This window comes from Trichoplax adhaerens, genomic scaffold, assembly GCF_000150275.1.
Source record: "Trichoplax adhaerens TRIADscaffold_1 genomic scaffold, whole genome shotgun sequence".
Lineage (NCBI taxonomy): Eukaryota > Metazoa > Placozoa > Uniplacotomia > Trichoplacea > Trichoplacidae > Trichoplax > Trichoplax adhaerens.
Genome location: NW_002060943.1, coordinates 9,495,044 through 9,514,727, shown reverse-complemented (window position 1 = coordinate 9,514,727; position 19,684 = coordinate 9,495,044). Strand labels below are relative to the sequence as shown.

The following is a 19,684-nucleotide window of genomic DNA, read 5'->3' as shown; positions in this document are numbered from 1 at the left end:
ATATATATACAAGTACACTGTTAGATAGATAAGGTCTTATCTATCTACTTTTATGGTAAGATGGAAAACTGTAGTCTAATATGGTATTATATAGATTTGGAATTAATATATGCTTACATATAATATATAAAACATGTGTATTCATCATATACTGTAGATATATGTTGGGTAATACTTTCATGCTTAACTTGTTCAATAAGAAATCAAATCTATAATATATTATATCCAATTATGCACCCTATTATAACACCTAAGTGGCTTTATTGATATAGCCTTAGAACCTTCTTATTAACTCTTCCTTTTAGTGTTAACATTCCATCGTAAAATTCTACAATAAAAGGCAAATGTACAAGGAATATTTGAGTAAGCTTGAGTCATTTATGTAATTAGCTTGACTGAGGTCAGTATTCCTCTTTCGTTAACTTCTGTAATTTATTTTCCTCGAATAATACGAACAATCGTGGGTTGGAATACTGTAAGTATGAGTTTTAATATGCGGTATCAGAGAGAAATAATTATTATACGATATACGCTTGAGATGCTACGTAACAGCTACATCTTTTAAGGGCAACTTGCATCATATTCCATAGAACGTAAACTGTATCAGTTTACTCGATTGCAAAGATTTTTAAAATCTGGATCTATTTGATTAGACGATTACCTTTACCCTATAAACTTTCAAGAATTCTAATTCAAGCCCATTAAACTTTACAATCCATCAGCAAATTTTTTGTTTTCGTTTTATTCTTTTGCAAAGAAATAAAAAGCAGTTTTTTTTTCTACGAATCTTAATCACCGTTGTTTCATAATACTGTATATAAAAATCCCTATATTAAAGGTATTACGTATTATACGCGTATCTACGTTAGGACGGCTATAATAAATAGACTACCAACTTCATAGCGAGATAACTTTCATGAGATGCAATAAAGCAGTCATATCAAGCTAAGAAGTTCAAGATACACCTGTTCTATAAATTGGCATGATAAGACAGTGTAAGGGTATCGTTGTTTATACAAAAGTAATAGCAATAATACTCAGCACGCCAACTAGGATCTTGCAGGTATTATAGTAAACATTAACCGTGTAAGTTTAGGTTTTCGGCATTTTCACGAGAATTTTTTAGCAAAGATGACTTAAATTTTCTTGATCAGTACTTCTCATTGATATCATGTCTTATCAATACCGGAAGCGAAAAGGCTGTTTTACCATCATATTCAACAGATTCACCATTAACCCATGACTTAAATAAGATAACATGAAATAGATATTTAACACTGAGACACTTCTAGCATGCTATAATCATACTCAATAGGAGCATATGTTATATGAGACTTCTTACTTCTAAAACATCATCAACCTCGGAATATCTTAGTGTTCCCTTGCCGATTTTTTTATCCATATTCCAATAACCTTCGTAATAAATCCCCTCACATTGTTCTATGCCTTCTCCATGACGCTATATTGTTAAATCCAAATATGTATATCAGTATCTTAGTTTGATTTATAAAGCTGCGCCAACAGCTATCATAGATTGATGGTTACTCTTATGATAGGCTGCTATACTTGAAGTCAGTGAATTAAGTCTAATAGCTATGATATACCCTAATGCTTGTCCATACTAATATAAATTTCATTTCTATACTTTACCAGATTCTCTTTCCAATATCCACTGTATGTCCCATTAACTGAAATTTCAGTTCCTTCACCACAGCGTTTGCCGTCTACCCAGTTTCCTATTCCAAATTTTTATCAGTAAATATAGGATCAAATTCATTTCGTATAAGATGTCCGATAACCGTAACTTTTTATTATTTTAAGTACGTAAATAACGATAATAAGATTTAGGTGTGAGAAAGCTAATAAATCAATAGTAAAATTTACAAAAGAAGATTTCTAGTCAATAATAACCTTCGTAACTATATTCACAAAGTGGCATGGACAAGGTACCTAAGCCGTGAAACTAAAATTCCGGGATTTTACAATAATCAAATCATTGAAAAGTACTATATCATAAGTTTCATTAGATTTTGATCTTTATAGTCATGTTTAGTTACTGGCATTACCTTATCATTCTTCCATCCACCATCGTATAGGTTATCATTACTCATCGTTAACTTACCATCGCCACACCGACAGCCGTTTTGCCATGAACCGGAATATACAGAACCATCTAGATATTTATAGGTTCCCATACCATGAAACTATGATATATTCAAATTTGTATTACAAGTTACATTTTTGACTTAATTAGCTAAATATTGTTAGGTTGTATGAGTATAGGTGGTCAAAAACCGATATATACTTCGGTTTCATTATGACTATTTTCTACACAGTTTGGTGATATACGTTGGCTGAATACTTAGCTATAAAAAATAAGAAATATGTTGTACTGCATTACTTGTTCGTAGACCCATTCTCCATCATAGCTTTCACCAGAAGCATATACCATTTTGCCTAATCCATAGATATGGTTTTGTTGGTACTCACCATCGTATTTGTTACCGTTACTGAATGTTGTAATACCGTGCCCCCATTTCTAAATAATTTACATTACCAGCATGAACACATTTACAAAGTATGGAGATCCACAGAAACTAAACTAAGGTAGAAATACCTTATCGCACTTCCAATCGCCATCATAACACTCTCCATTACTGTATCTGATTTTTCCTTTGCCTTGCTTTTGTCCTATATGCCAGCTGCCTTCATAACTATACTCTGCCGTTTCAAAAGTGCCCTGACCATGAAACTACCAGATGTGATCCAATAAAGAAAATTAGAGATCTAATTTATGTTTTACCATAAAACGCCTATAAGTACAGTCTATTAAATATAGCCAAATATGAAAAAGTGAATAACTAATACCAAGTTATTCTTCCATTCACCAGTGTACTTTGATCCATTGCAATAATTCATTTCCCCAAAACCACTGATTGTATTATCTACGAAGTCGCCACTTAAAAGTACTTACAAGTTAATATAAAGTAACTTCAATTTAAAAAATACGTCCAACGATACGGGTTAAGGCTAACCTGTAATGATCTCCCGATTTTCTAAGTAATTTTCCTCTACCATTCCACTAAAATATGTAAAGTGATCAGTATTATGATAGGGAATTATGGATAAACGTAGAAAAACTTGTAAACTAAACGGTAGAGAAGAGTAAGCTTATATCGATGGTAGCTTTCATAATTCACATACTTTCGAGTTCTTCCATTCACCGTTATATACGAAGGCTTTACAAACCAATTTACCATGACCTTCAAATTCGTTTTTGATAAACATTCCTTCGAACACATCGCCATTACCAAATTTGACTGTTGCCTAAATTTATAGCAAGTAAAGACCTTATTTAATAACCCATTAATAACTTAAATATTTTAATTAATACCAAACGTAATATTGTACTAATAGGAGTTATTACTCTTCCAAACTTGCGTCCATCTATCCACGTCGTAGATACCACTGTGCCTGATGGAAAATATAACGCCCCTTCTCCGTCTACATGCAAAACAATCCAAAAATTGGATAAGAAACGGTATATCAAAATTCTACCACGAATTCTGATCCGTAAATCTAAAGATTGCATCACACTTTAGAATGCAGTCGTGCTATTGATATTTTACATAAATATGACGTTAAACGATTACTACGGCTCCTAATATGCCTTAGCACCTGGTTGATCATCCTTCCAGTGACCTTTGTATATTTCTAGTGTATTAAAACTCATTTCACCATGACCTGCTCTTTGATCATCAACCCAGTATCCCTGTAACAAACGATAAAAAACATGGCATCTAAGAAAAATTTGCTAGCAATGCCGTCAACTCTAATAATTTATTAAAGAGCTTATTACGTGTGTTACTTAGAACATAACTTAGATATTAGCAATTGTATCACTAAGTTTATAATTTTTAAGCTACATGCTATCCAAACACATGTATAGTACAATTTTATACAACTACCCATCAGTCGAGCAAATACATCAATTTTACAACTTATTACATAAATTAAATGTTTCTAGCCGGATATTTTCAGTTTGCTATAAACGGTTAGGATGTAAGACAGCCTTACAATGTAATTCGAATTATTTGCCCATGTCATTTCCCCGTAACCGTGACGCCTTCCTTCGCAATACTCGCCATCATAAGTACTGCCATCTTTATACGTGAATAACACTTTTCTCTTTTCTGATAAAAATAACGTATGTTACAGAAAGGGGTATATCATAAATACCGTATATATGGCTATTGGATATACGTATCTAAATCAGGGAAAGCGACGACTATTTTCAAGAAAGTCTATCAAAAATATGTTGATAATGTGGTTATAGATAAGATCGACAGTTCTTACTAATATCAGGCCTCATGCGAGGCATTCCACTAAGCTGAAATACGGCAGGCTTAGAAAATCGGGCAATTAGAGCTTCATTCAAAGCTTGTAACCATAACTTTTTTTCATCTTTACTTTTAGTATACATTGTAAAACTTCGCTCTGGGTTATAAATTTCGATGGCGTCCTCAATAGCTAGTTACAATTATAGAACATGACATCCAGAGTAAGTTAGAACGAAAGTAGCAGTTAAACATCTATTAAGTAAAATAGAGTAAATGTATTATTAAACAAATTACAGAAAATTATATTTTTCTAGTGATTACTTGTTTGAGGGTCTAAATCACAGAGATCTTCAAACCATATAACATCAAGATCGAATACTAATTCAACCGCACTTAATTTCTTTGATCCATGAATGGCAAAAATAAGCAAGTCGTTGAATAACAGGCACTGTTAAGAGTACATTGCAGCGTCAGTAACTATTTCGGTATGGACAAACTCGGTTTTCAAAAATTATTGCTATACGCGTATTTCGGATTACTCTATAAGGCTTCTTATTTGATATCAAATATACTTCTCCATCTTTAATTAAAGTACGATTTTCAATATTAAAGGCCTTTTAGGAAATATAAGAAAATATTAATAAATTTCTTTACACATACAACAAAGATCAAATAACAATATCTTGTATAGTATTTTACATTTCAGTACTTAACCTGCAGGCCGATTACAGATGACTGAATTCCGGCCATAGCCTTCTTTCCTTGTACTTCCATTAAACTAGTATTGATCATCCCGGCAAGTTCCTCCTACCGTAAGACCAAAAATATGAGCATATCTTTAAATCTTACGGACCTTATCATATAGAATTGTCAAAATCCAGTTACTATCCAAGCGTTTACTGTACTGCAGATAATACGCTTGTAACAGCCAATCATGAAATCTGCGATAATTCCATACGCAAATTAATTAATTCTGTAAAGTCTAACCATTTCTAATAAAACTTGACTAAGATCTTCGTAATCGGCATGACTTTCATCAGTTTTATCGATCAAATCCTAAAAATTAAAAAATACTCTTAGACACTAAACAGCACTTCTAATTTATATTCGTTAGTAGCGTCAGTAATTTTGCAAAATAGGGTGTGAAACATTGTGGACGGCTAATTAACCTTAAATAACAACAAATATCTTGGAATACGTTGCACCGGTGTTATAAGGTAAGAAGGAAGTTGTAAGCTTTTTTGACATCGAGAGTGATTATAGCATACCTATTGCGGGAAAATATTATAAGATATTAATCTAAAGCAACACTAAGATCCAAAGCTAATGCTCATTTTTTTTTTAATGCATCAGCTAGTTAATTTTAATTCTTACGAACATTAAGAAGTTCTTCAAAGTCCTTTTTCTTTCTTAGATTTTGCTTAAATGCGGCCTCCGCATTATCGTAGTTATTACAATAGTCGATATAAATTATAAATCTGGGCATCTAAAATAAATCAATTTCCTTCAGAGTCATCTTAAAATTAAGATTTGTTTTTCAAATGTTGGATTGTTACGAGTTTACTTTAAGCACATTTACAAACTTTATACCATATCAAACAATTAGCATGTTTATGCGATTGTATTTTTACAAATCTAAATCTAATCTGCATTTAATTAGTAATGAAGAAAGAGGATACCAGCACAATTTGTAATTATATTTATACCGCGAATATGTGCATACCCTCTTCAAGAAGCATAGTCCAATCTGTTGATCTTCTGACCAACATAGTAAATATTTTTGTAATTCGGTTAATAATTCAATATTCAAGTCGAAGATACTACGCAAGATATATAGGTGGTATCAGAATATAGTGTACGGGTATAAAGAAATTTAAATCAAATAATATACTAGGTATAAATCACCGCATGAACTAACACCTATCCTAACTTACCTTTCGATATTGCCGAAAATCATACTAATCTCTTTAGGCTCTAAAATACCTAGTAATGGTTTCTTAAATACCTATATGGATATAGGTTTGAGAATATTACAGTTTTATAGTTGCAGATAATAATATTTATTTATTGAAGGCATGACAATATCTAGCTTTCATTTCAGGAGTAGGCAGTTTGCAATACCGAAAGAATATTACGAGACCAATGATTTTCTTCATCGAACGATATAAACGCATAAATTATCAAAGAAAACTATAAACTATAAAAAGCTAAATTTAACAAATGGCAGATACTCCTTTGGTAAAAATACCCTATGAATTCAAGATATATGAAGTAATGTATCATATCATTTAATGCGGTGGCATTCACTACCTGTTGTCGTAGGTGCTATCGAATCAAGTGACATAAACGAGTTATGATTCCTGATGTACGAGTACTATTAATCCAACATCAGGTGTAACAATGTATAATTAACATTTGAACTATTTAATATCCCATCGTAAGCTTAAATGCACGTAAATTAAAATTATTTTACATTAATGCTTAAGATTTATAGCACAGTTAAAAGTAAAATCAATACTTATAATTATCGACTATTAAATTTATTAGTTAGCATAATATTGTGTAGAGAAACGTTACTGACTCATGTTACAACAGATCGATGTTTACCACAGTGCTCTATATCTTTCACGATCTACTGACTGTAAATAATATAATAGGTTAGTCAGAAACTATTTTTTTAAAGCAGTTATGCAATAAAAAAGTCACTATATCAGCGTAGGCGAATATCGTTCTCGAATCGAATCTGTTACTAGATATATAAAATCAATGCTTACAGCGTACCGAAAAATAATATTTCTCACTTTACGTCGTACACATACCTCGATTAATGTTTCTAATATAGCTACATATTTATATTCAGTTTCATAGAGTTCCAACACAATCCGAGTTCTTTTATCTTGTGCAAACCCAGGGAAAGTACTAGGTAACGAGTCACATAGGAAAGGAAATTCGTCAAATTCCGAAATTATTTCCTATTAAAAAATATATATTTACAAGAAATTTGACCAATTTTGATCTCAAAGACTCATAACTGAATGCCATTAGTAAATCTTTGTTAGAAGATATCAACCAAATCCATGTGACATGCGTATGAAAGGAAATTAATATAATATCACGTTGGACTAAACCGTCGCTGGGTTTTAGTTTTAAGCTTGTAAATTACTATTAACTTTAATTAATTTATATAACGAAATACAGCTAACCTTGGTGTTGTGACCGTTACTGATCTCGTCCGAGCTACTCATCTTTAAATTTGCCTTATTCATAAAATAAAAAGGCAATAGAACCACTTGAATTTTTTCAACAACAAAATGATAGTTATAGGAAATTTATGGATTTATATATTGAAAGCGAAACACTAACAAATCTGGAAGGCGGAGACCAAGTATATGATATTTTATCAATTTTTTACACTATAGCATTTTAAATTTGATGATCTTCAGTTACCTTTATTCCTTCAAATAATCCAGTATTAGTGCGTCCTCGTTTAGGCCTAACTTTCAACCTATTATTTACATTATCTTCATCATCTTCAATTGAAGTTCTAGACCATTCATTTTCCTGTCGTTTTTTGATATTAACATCGGAATCACTATCGATACTTGACATAGAATTACTATCTAAATACTGAGACGGCAATTCACTTTCAGTAGCTTGAATTGGTTCATTGAAGTAAGCTAAGGGTGGAAATCCGACAGCAGACATAATAGTTGTTGCCATGGTTAAACCGATTCCAACTGCTAATCCACATTTCTTATAATTTGTTTTTAATTCGTAAAAAGAATTCTTCAATTCATCTCTTTTCTTTTCGTAGTCATTCTCATGCTGTTTAACGTCCTGCAGAACGGATAGTAACTTAAGAGTATGTTTATCCGTCACTTCATCATTAGGGCCAATGCTAACTTCTGAAGAATAATTATTATCATCCGAGTTATCAACTAAGTCTTGGCTGGTCGATATTCTATCATTTTCATTGGAAATTTTCTGTCCATTATTTTTAAGTGATTTGAAGCGGGCAGATGCTTGTCGAAATTTACTATGAATAGTGTTATCGGAAGCTATAGATGTTTTATTTTCGATTGGAGATTGAAAGATTTGAGGATTGACCTTATCGATGTTTGCAACATTCGATCCTCTGTTATTTCTACCTAATGGATAAGCGGTTTTAACTTCTAGGCCTAGGCCGGGGAGAGTTCCGGAATTGATTCGATCTTGATTGATCTCTCTAGAACGATCGTCATTGTTATCCAGTAATAAATTAGTTTCTGTTGCAGTCCTTGACAACCTGTTGCGGATTTCATTATGCATCCGAGAATTAATTTTCTCTTGCATACTATAGACACGGCGAGGAGAGCGAGATGACTGTTTACTAAATGGCTTCGATGTCGCCGTACTGATTTGAACGTTATCCCTAACTGTTGCGCTGCTGCCAGCTGTTCCTAAATTTAACTTTGTCGAGGCTGTAGGGTTGTTATCATATGAAGAATGAGGCTCAATTTCGTCGGAAATTCGTCTTGCATGCGATGTTTGATCACTATCTTCCTCACTCTGTTCGTTGGAGAAAGCGATATAAGAATGAGGCTTAGCAGTGTTGTCAGAAATGCTTGTATCCAATTCCGTAACAATTTTCTCAGAGTTTTTAATATTACCAGGTGATAACGAAGTTGTAGTCACCTCTATATGATCACTGTCACATATTTGAAAATTGGTGGTTACAGCGTTTGCATCCTTTAAATTCACATGATGCAACTGATGCCGTTTAAGATCTTTAATAGGTACTTCAGATTTCGCTGATGCTAAATTACTAGGCACTGTAGTTTCATCATTTGAAATGGTGTCATCATCACCTGTAATCATGCTCTGGGAATCATTTTTTGTATCACTTAATACAACTTCATCTTCTGTATTCTCTAAACCTACAGAAAGACTTTGCGCTATTCTCTTACTTGCGATACTTGCATAAGTTGCGTTGGACATGTCAAGCTTTTAAATTTTAATTTTAATCATCATCTTTTAGAGTAACCAATAGTAAATAAATTTGATTCGGAGCAGGTCTAATTACTGCTGCGCTGTTTTAGTACTGTAATTCTGTAAACAGTACGGTACCGTGTGCGCTTGTGCAGTACAATACACTACAGTTCGAAAATTTGAGACATTGTGCGGTACCATACAGTACTGTACACTGCTATTTACAATACATTGTACAGTAGAGTAGAGTACGTTATGATTATTTTCGATGCCAACAGTACGGTACCGTGTGCGCTTGTGCAGTACACTACAGTTCGGAAATTTGAGACATTGTACTGTACACTGTTATTTACAGTACATTGTACAGTAGAGTACTGTGTACAGTACTGTAGGTCATGATTATTTTCGATGCCACCCCTTCGTTCAAAAATCAAAGTTATGTTCCGTTGAAATTCCTGTTCATAAATATATTTATATATGTATATGTAGTGATGCACCCTATATTCGCTTGTAGCGATAGCTATATTTGATTGTGTTGTGTACTATATTTAGAATAGTTAAGTTTCTAAAAATAGATATTCTTGTGCTGCTAGATTTAGGTGACTGGTAACTACTATATTAGAAAGTGTTATTCACTAATATAGCTGTTAACTAATTATGGTACAGGACGTTATACGACTTGAAATACTAAGATTGTAAAGATGCCCAATACCTTACGGTGTTGGACATTAATGGTAAAGTAATAATATTGTAAGCAGTTTGATTAATACTGTAAAATGTAGTGATGATTCATGTCTGATTGTAGACGATGTTATTGCCTTAAATAGATTCAGAGAAAAGTATATAAGGTGTACAAATCTGAGCGTAAAGGGAGAAAAGATTTGATATCTAATTGAGCTCAGATTACTTTAGACTAGATTCTTGTGAGTAATTAATTATTGCTGTACTATTCTTTAGAACCTTGTAATAAAAAGCTTTTATAGTACTGGATTCCTCTGTGGACTAAAATTACTGTGGAAACGATATTACAGTATATTATATACCCGTAGAATTAGGCTACAACTAGATAGAGAATTGATCTAGTTTGGGCCTGATTCAACTTACACAATTATATCTTTTCAGGGTGCCATCGAAAATAATCAGATGTACAACGGGCATTTCCCGGATGTACTGTGCTCCGATTAGTCGTATACAAGTTGCTGTACTGTACAGTACAGTACAATGTCATCACTACTGTACCAATACAAATCCAAGCTTCGTCAACAATAACTTACGAACATGTAGTAATTATTCATTGCGCATACTGTGCACGTATTTCCTTCGTGATGATAGAATGTGTAGCAAAAGGGAAAGGCCACGGTCGGTCCGACTCGACTCGACAGACTTGCATTTAATGTTCCTTCGTTTTGCGAACAGTGTACGCTAACTTTCTTGACTTGTGAACAGAGAAATCTCTTTTCATCTCATGATTTTCACATGTTGTACTGTATATTGGAATGCTTCCCTAATATATAATTTATAATTTTTTCATTCATTTGAAGTATACTGTAGGAGTGGATGTAGGCGAACCCCTTCCGTAGCCCTCCCTGATTTTATACCGGCTCGGCGCCGCAGTCATTCATACTGGATCGGTGATTTTAAGATAGTAAAATATTAATGATGAGATTAATAGCTATTCTGTGTCAAACTACACTAATCTTAGCACTTTCCAATTATCAGTTATGCACGTACAGTACAATCAGTGGTACTGTATGGTGTTCCTTTTTTACCTGTATGTAGAAGACTGATGTCCAAAAAAATGCCGGCAATATTCACTAACTGCTCAGATAGTACTTTACTAATAACAGCTCAATTCGTTCATACGATCCAAAGTATTTATTGGCGTTTTTGTAAATTACTGTACAAGTGTATATCAGTAATATCACTATCATAGAGTCAGTCCTTCCTAAAGTATACGCGTACGTATACTACTGTATATTAGACAGTGCTTACTGTAAACACCTATATAAAAACGTAAATTCTTTTATCAAGTTCCAACCAAAGTAAATATTTTACTGTACAGTACACAGTCACAAAAATACTATATTTGCACCGTTCGTGCTACAGAATACGCGCAGATTGTAGAATTTAACAAAATCCATGAAAGATACTACACAACACAATTAACAATTTACAAATACTTATTAAACCTGACGACTAAATGATTGTATCAAATACAGCAGTTGTGTTATGGTCTTTGCGCCGCTGTGATCCAATGCAGTTTGAGGATCAATGTTGATCTTAGTTTGAATATGAACTGCATTTTATTCCTGCTACATTGTTATATTGTAGTACAGCGAGTCGTACAGTTGACTAAAATAGCTACCTAATCAATTCAATAAGTCATTTTAATTTTGAGTTGCCAACATTTTTCGAGCATCTGGTGGTATTATATTCGCATCCAATGATTGTGCAAGTTGAGCTCAATAGGAAAATCAACTATTACTTTTTCTTCTTCTCTCGTTTATCCATTTTTCGCTGTCGTTTTTCTTCTTTTATTTTTTTCTTATTGCTTAGCGTAGTAATTAATCTGTATACAACAATCGCTGAAGAAGAGAAATGCAAAATCGTTAGTTTGTCATAAGTGGGATAAATACTGTAATATCGTATAGCAGGAATGGTATGGCAACCATCGAAACAGTATCTTGAAATATGTATGTATACAGATACAGCTACTTCAAGCAACCGTAGTCGTTTCATTTCAACCATTTTAGGTAGCATCAATTGAGAAAGCGTAAAAACTGTTGGCAACAGTGCTCTGATTTCAAACTTAATTGAAGGATGCTTTCGTGATTGAGTATTGCATATTTATTGTTGAATACAGTCCTAGGCAAGAGTAAGATTAAACTAGTTCGTTGTCCACTACATACAGTACAGTATACCAGTGTTGTGATGAATTGAAGAAAAATGTCTATCGACCATACACACCCAATAGAGTTTAGTTTATTCAATTACTTTTACTTTTTAATCTATTGTACATACAATACGCGTAATTCCTATCGTTAACTATCCGCCACCTACCGATAATCGCTAGTACTAGGATTGCTGGAACTATGAATATCCAGTTTTCGAACGCCACACTAGCGATTGACTTGGAATCTTTTAGTTCCACCATATTTAGACGTCACGATCAAGAAATTCAGAATGACTTGTAAAGTGAATTCAATCGAAAGGGGATCGATCTACCCTTCTGTACACTGTACAGTACTGTATATCAATCTGACCGGATTTAATGACGAGATTGGTTCCTCAAATTTCAGGCTTTGCACGCGCCTGGCTGCATTGTACTGTACACTGTACAGTGTACACTAGACAGTACTGTACACTGTGTACTGTACAGTACGGACAAATCTACAGTACTTTACTGTCGGAACACGTGTGCACTGTAATGTAGAGTACTGTACAGTACTGTACTGAGTTCAAAATCGTAAAATTACAGTATTGTACAGTACTGTGCACTCAGTGTACCGTAATGTACAGTACCAGTACTGTAAAAAGATATTCCACGCATTTCGGCCTCCATAATCCGGACCAGACCGGACCTTCCAATTACTGTACAGTGTACAGTATACAGTACAGTACTGTACTGTACTGTACTGAACAGTACTGTAAAAAGATGTTCCACGCACTTCGGCCTCCACAGTCCGGACCAGTCCCGGACCTTCCAACTTCAATATCCAGTACACAGTACAGTACTGTACTGTACTGTGCACTCAGTGTAATGTACTGTACAATAACAGCACAGTACTGTACTGTACTGTCAAAAGATGTTCCACACACTTCGGCCTCCACAGTCCGGACCAGTCCCGGACCTTCCAACTTCAATATACGTACTGTACTGTACAGTACACAATATGTACAGTACTGTACTGTAGAGACGCCAAAGACACTGTACACTGTACAGTATCGTAAGGTCGAGTTGTGGTTGTGGACTACCTACACGATTAGAATAGAAACGTCAGCAGAGCGACGGGTAGTAATAGTGGAAGATGGAAACACTGCTACTACCTGATGGTCGAGAGATAGCTACGTTGAAAGTTGTTGATTTACGAGCGGAATTAAAAAGGAGAGGGTTAACAACCAGCGGAGCAAAGAAAGTCCTAGCTGATAGATTAAAACAGGTACGATGTGTACTCTCGTATATTGAAATAATTGAAATTCTTCTTCTACTGTTTACTATACGCGCCTGTGGTACAATATGCAATAGAAGCGCAATCAAGACGACAAGTTTATCAACCACACAACTACACTATGCTGCAAGACGTAGATACTAGTGAGAATAAAGTGAATAGAATAACAAACTTGACTGAGCTGAATAATGACAGGTTTTACGACGTTTTTCTGCTACGATAAATTGATTATATTTCTTGTTTGGTAGCTGTAATCGTGGTATTAATATTCAGTGTCATGTGCAATCGCGTGAGACGAAAGTAATTCTTGTCAGCACAGCCAACGCTAAAAATAAGTCCTGTATGGTAGTAAAGTATAGTAAATTCCATCGCAGTTGCTGTTTGTTACACTACCTACCGACCTACATGACATAACGACTCGCCTTTTTGGGAAATTTATTAACTGAAAAAGATACGTCAAGAAAATGTCTAGAATTAGAATCAATATGATGTCAGAAAAGCACGATAATACTTTTACCACTCGTCCGCGTGATAGGAAAGTTCTACTGATTGAACATAGTGCATCTAAGGATTAATTTAGATTTACTTTACAATTTAATAATTTTCTCAAAAATGGATCATGCTTTCTTGGCCAGTGGTACGCCTTGCAATCATTTGGACATCAGCACACACATATAGGATGGCTTCATTTTTGGCATGACGTACTGTGACTGTACTTGAGTGACTTGGAACACTCCAGTCTAACACTACCAAGTCTGCTATGGCGTACCGGTAAAATCACGCGTTTGACAAGAGCTTAGCCTGCCTAATCGAGAATACGACAGCAAACTATTCGATGCTGTACACTGAATGAGTCCATGGCGCTTTCCCTGTCTTGCTAACGACAATTTCTCCCTTTATTTCATAATTTTAGTCTATACTGTACCTGTATCGGAATATTATTTTGATAATTTGCAATTTTTTGGTTTATTTAAAATATTGAGCTGGAATATTTAGTATTCTTTCACTTGTAACGTCTAAGTTATCATGAACTTACTATTTCTGTCATGGAGCATATCGTATTTATTCCAATATGATGTGATGATTATCAGTATCATAAAATGACGATTTGGGCGTTAATCCCGGACCTACTTCGAAGTGAAAATGTTACATGGTAAAACAATAAATTGCTAATAGCCTAGACTTCACAGGAAGAGCAATGTTAGATATTATGGCTACCTACCTTAAATGAACGAAAAAAATGCAAATGATCAAAACATTCAAATAGACGTGTATTGAAACTTCGAATTACGCGTACTGTAAAACCAAATTTCGTTATTTATAACTCATGAATGGTATCGTACTGCTTGATACCATATCCTCGAGTAGAGAGGGTTTATACTGTACACACCGCAATTATGATTTTGGCAGCACTGTACTTATCCTAAAAATGGAGGTTTAAATGTTACGATGACCGATTTCGTACCTTGGCCGTAACATATTGTTATTACAACTAGTACGTTCTATTTTATCGGCAAACAAGAAACTCTTCGATTTGTGTACTGTAGTTTAGGTTGTACAAAGTAATCACAGGGTAATGGTTATTTTTTGCTTATTTCACTTTTAAACAAGTGATTAGTCACTGATCAACGCACTTTTTAAAATAAAGTAATCATTAATTTTGCTTTATATTTAATGTAGTTTCTATTAAAAGAAGTAAAATCAACTTCCTCCTGTCAAAGTCAATTTGAAAGCCTCCCTAGCCAAGGTATAGATTAGTATGGATGGCTAAGCTTCAATCCACTCTATGAATTAAAATATAAGCTTTGAAATGTGATATAACGGAAGAACTGAATACTGTGTTTTATTTTTGATTTACTTTTAGACGTGACCGATGTGAGAAATCAAGAAAATGTAAAAATAATATCTAATAAAGCTAGTTTAAGATAGCTCATCGCCAGTGGAAAAATACTTTGAATTGACTCATGCTTACAGCGATCGTTATTATAAGTTTACGTATTTCCCTCGAAACTAGTTAAGCCCATTACAAGCACAAGAATCTGAAAAATTAAAAGCAAAGGAAGAAAGATCATGCGACAACAACGAACTCAGTACAAGCGTTATATCTGATGATATTTCACCTTCAAGCGAATTGGATACAAATAGAAGAGATACCGAAAACAGTGATGATTTAGTAAGCATCACTTAACGTGAATATTACGTTTAGTTAGATTCAATGATAACTACATAGACAAAGAATTAATTTTTAACTCATTTTAATTTATAAATCACTGCAGACAGTAGTAGCCATGCCTAGTGTAATGGATGAGCTCTACGATGACATCAACAATCGCTTGCAGCAATATGATTCCAATGTTAGTTGATATTAGCGTTTCCTATACTTTTCTTGCCACAAGAGTTTAAGTTTTTAAATAAATGTATTAATGTAATCATTTCCTACATATGCTTTGTTTCATTAGGAGTATCAAAGAGATACCCAAGTAATACATGAAGGTGAGTTATAATTTACTTGTAATTACAATATCTATAAACAACTTAGTTTAACATTCAGTGATGAATACTATATCTCTAGAATACAATGCATTTTTATCTCTAGCATACCATTAAATTTATTGGAATGCATGCAACGATTAAGCCTATTCACTCGTCGGCGAACCTTAGGATCATTGAATATTCCTAGTTTAAGAACTGTCGATTAGATTCTTAGCATTTAATTTGACGCGGTTATTTTATAAAAGTTTCTCCTTCGCGTTATAATATTCGGGCGTAGTATTCGAATTATGCTACCTGGAATGAGTAATCAAACGCAAAATAACATTTCTATGAATTCGAAGTGATTCCTACTATTTTAGTTCTATGCAAATCCGTACAGATATCCTTCTGCCAATTCCTCCTAGCGATGATACTTTTCTTCATTCTTCACATTGATAATGAAATTAGATGAACATAACAAACTACATGCCGATGATGATCGTGGATCTGGTAATGAAAGTTGCGATAAGCAACATCACAGAGAAAATAGCAAAATCGATTTGCAAGAACAAATATCCGTAGAAAAAGAGACTGAAAATTCTCCATCCACACTATTAGCTGAGGGTGGGAATGATCTCGATCATAAGTTTGGTCATGGACGTGAGCGAACTGATAGAAACGTATCTGTGATCCCAAAACCATTGAGTAAAAGGTATGTTATGTTTCGTTCATTTAATTGCTGCTATCATCAGAGAACGTTCATCAATATCATCAGTCATAGTTTGCAAGATTTGTCCTTTGGCGTACATGGCGGTATCTCATGAACGTTTAGCTTCAATATTTTCACTATTTAATTATACCGAATGATCTTATTGATTGGCAACTTACGTCGAGCTTATAATGGTTAGAAATGTCCACGAATTGAATTGGCAATCTAAAATAATATAATAAGGATAATGTTCGTCGCCCCTTTTAAGCTTATCTGACTTACTTATAAAACCACATCTATTGCATGATATTGTAGTATCATTTGATAAACATTTGATCATACAAAGCAAATCTGAATTCAGTAATCCTATCTCTCTCGAAAGTGCCATATTTCTTGCGACTATGTATGAAAAAATTGTACTTAATATCGATATTGTCACTTAATAAGTAATTTCACTGAGATATTTTTGATTATCCAATGTCTGAATATCGAGAATTATCAAGCTAAGCTTTCTTTGCTACCTCTGCTATATAAGGTGTTCTGTTCGTCCTAAAGTTATCATTTTCGACATCACAACTGTATCTTGACATTTAGGGTACCGGAAGGAAAGAATAATTCTCAAAGTGATGTTAAAAAAGGTAGGCTGGCAACCTATTCAAACTTATCGTAAGGTACCTAAATTTTTTCTATCAATATTTAACATTTTGCTGGTGTAGAGTCTGATAGCACTCTAAAGACTGAAGATAATTGTAGCCTGTGGATTGGAGGTCTGCAGCACAAAGTTCGAGCAGCAGATTTGAAGGATAAGTTATCGGAATATGGCAAGGTACGTTTTGGCTACTATCTAAATGTTGAGAGTTGGATAATCTATTATTACAAATTTCATTACTGACTCATGATCACTCATTCAGGTAATAAGTGCGACAATTATTATAAGTATGAAATCACTTGAATCAAAGTATTATGGGCATGTACAAATGGCAAGACATAAAGAAGCTGCTGAATGTATCGCTTGTCTGAATAATACCAATATAAGTGGAAGCGTTGTCACGATTGAATGGGTATGTCATAAATATTAGATATCTGTCCGTTTGGGTTGACTTTAAATACAGTAGCTGTTATCTTATTGATCTTGCTATTACCCAACATGCCAGGCCACGAGTGATCACACATCTAAAGCTCAGGTCGTTAGAGGCGATCAAGAAGCAAGTAAATCCAAATTTAGGTTTAATAAAGAACTTTCTGAAGATGAGACACTTTCGAATTCCAATCGCTCCAGTGAGCTATATTGTTCACATTTAGAATATAAATTTGATAGCAAAATCTTTGATTTTAATTTTCGTCTCCTTACGATGATTGTGACTTAGATATCATATCTAAATCTAATGATGGCATTAGAAAAGGGTCGAACGAAGAAGCACTTGACGTTAAACAAGGCACGAGTCCTCGAAGTCAGAGCAGGTGAGAAAATAATTATTGACTATTTTGATCTTCTATCTAATCTAATTTTTTCGAAAATATACGTAGAAATGGTAAAGTACTTACTTTAGAAGAAATCAGAAGTAGTAAGTTGCGCAGACAAAATAAGGAGGAGCATCTGCATGTTAGAGATCGTTTTCAATCGGATAAAGCTCGAGTAATGCGAGACGAGGATCGTTACAGAAATAGACCTAGAGACTATCAAAATCGTAGAAGGGATGTTCATCACAGTCGACCTAATCCTGAATCAGCTTCCCGTTATGAACAGCATGGTTTGAAAAGATCAGCAGAATCGCCTGATTATCGCAGTAGTGGTGTATCTGGTGCTAAAAGACTAGCAAGAGAAAGGACGTACGAGCACTCTAAAGATACAGCTCGAAGCATTAACGCTGGCTATCGCCGAAATAACCTAGGATCTGGTCTGATAAAATATATTGCATGCGTATCTCATGTCGCTTCTATCTGACTAATTACGTATATCTGATAGAATTGCAACAAAGAAGAAGTAAAGATAGTACCCATCGCGATGGACACTCTGTTGTTCGATATCATGTACATCATAGAAACGATTGGGGAAAGCCATCATCATCAGAAGAAAAATTGGGTAGCTATTATAATTATCTACAAAGTAACTGTTATGTTTCTCTGAATAATTCTAGCTATTTAACATTCGCTACTGTCCCTTTTAAGCTCGACGACAGATACATACACCAATTCGATTGGAATCACGGCATGATAGTAACCATCATGGTAGAATGTCTCGGTCAAAGCATAGCTATAATCCAACTGATACACATCCAATAACAGAGCGTTCAAGTGATCGCGACAGTACGCGTTTTTCAAGTCTGTTACAGACGGATACGTCTGCGACTCATAATAGGAATAAGGAAGGTGACTAGTATTCTTTATCCTTACTTACAGTCAAATTGTTATAAAACATTTCGTCTACCCTCAGCGGATGAATTTTCTAATGATTTAAATTTGACCAAATTCAGGGTCCAGAAACTCTGCTCGTGTAGTACGAAGTTCTGGTATCCGGGACCGTGAGCCTAACAAGGATCATTCTTTTAGATCGACTAGTGACGAAAGAAGTAGATATAAGATCCAGCGAGAAGCCATACATAGAGATGAAGGACGTGCCAATTGGCCCGGAAGCAGCGGCCGTATTGCCTCAAATTCTAATTCTTTTATGTCACACTCTGAGCGCACAAACAAGCATGCCGCCCACAATCGTAGTGGTTTTAACCAGTTCCCCAACAGAGATCGGAGTGTGCGTAATCCTAGAGATGACCGGCATAGGACATCTAGAATTTCTAGCGCTGGCATTAGGCGAAGTAGCGCCTTCGCTACGCGAAATTAACCATGATTACATAACCTAGAAGTCTTGTGAATATTTTTATTTTTAAGTAATCTAAAGCTGAGCCTAACTTCACTGAATGGTATTTAATATACCTTATTTTTCATCTATTCATTATTACTGAAAGGTAATTGTATTATTATAATGGTGAGCAAAATTAACTGTTGCTATACTACGAGTATTATAAAAT

The 19,684-nt window shown here is 34.4% G+C and overlaps 2 protein-coding genes across 2 annotated transcripts; one reads left to right on the top strand and one right to left on the bottom strand.

Moving 5' to 3' along the window:
* Positions 1–401: 401 nt before the first annotated feature.
* On the bottom strand, positions 402–9,317 carry TRIADDRAFT_52385 (uncharacterized protein; the record flags this gene model as incomplete). Its single annotated transcript, XM_002108140.1, has 23 exons — positions 402–473; positions 1,187–1,243; positions 1,343–1,459; positions 1,651–1,736; positions 2,123–2,204; positions 2,402–2,539; positions 2,618–2,752; positions 3,205–3,327; positions 3,467–3,504; positions 3,679–3,772; positions 4,078–4,193; positions 4,357–4,530; positions 4,662–4,788; positions 4,913–4,954; positions 5,055–5,147; positions 5,328–5,396; positions 5,510–5,608; positions 5,719–5,826; positions 6,064–6,160; positions 6,275–6,345; positions 7,160–7,312; positions 7,544–7,597; positions 7,788–9,317. The coding sequence occupies 23 exons, from the start codon at positions 9,315–9,317 to the stop codon at positions 402–404; spliced, it is 3,675 nt and encodes a 1,224-aa protein (XP_002108176.1).
* A 4,019-nt stretch (positions 9,318–13,336) lies between these two features.
* Positions 13,337–19,497, top strand: TRIADDRAFT_52384 (uncharacterized protein; the record flags this gene model as incomplete). Its single annotated transcript, XM_002108873.1, has 16 exons — positions 13,337–13,468; positions 15,158–15,224; positions 15,342–15,370; positions 15,492–15,650; positions 15,754–15,831; positions 15,937–15,970; positions 16,418–16,661; positions 17,253–17,296; positions 17,375–17,484; positions 17,570–17,719; positions 17,813–17,936; positions 18,026–18,119; positions 18,186–18,556; positions 18,625–18,765; positions 18,828–18,965; positions 19,133–19,497. 16 exons carry the CDS (start codon positions 13,337–13,339, stop codon positions 19,495–19,497), a joined length of 2,280 nt encoding a protein of 759 aa, XP_002108909.1.
* Positions 19,498–19,684: the final 187 nt, after the last annotated feature.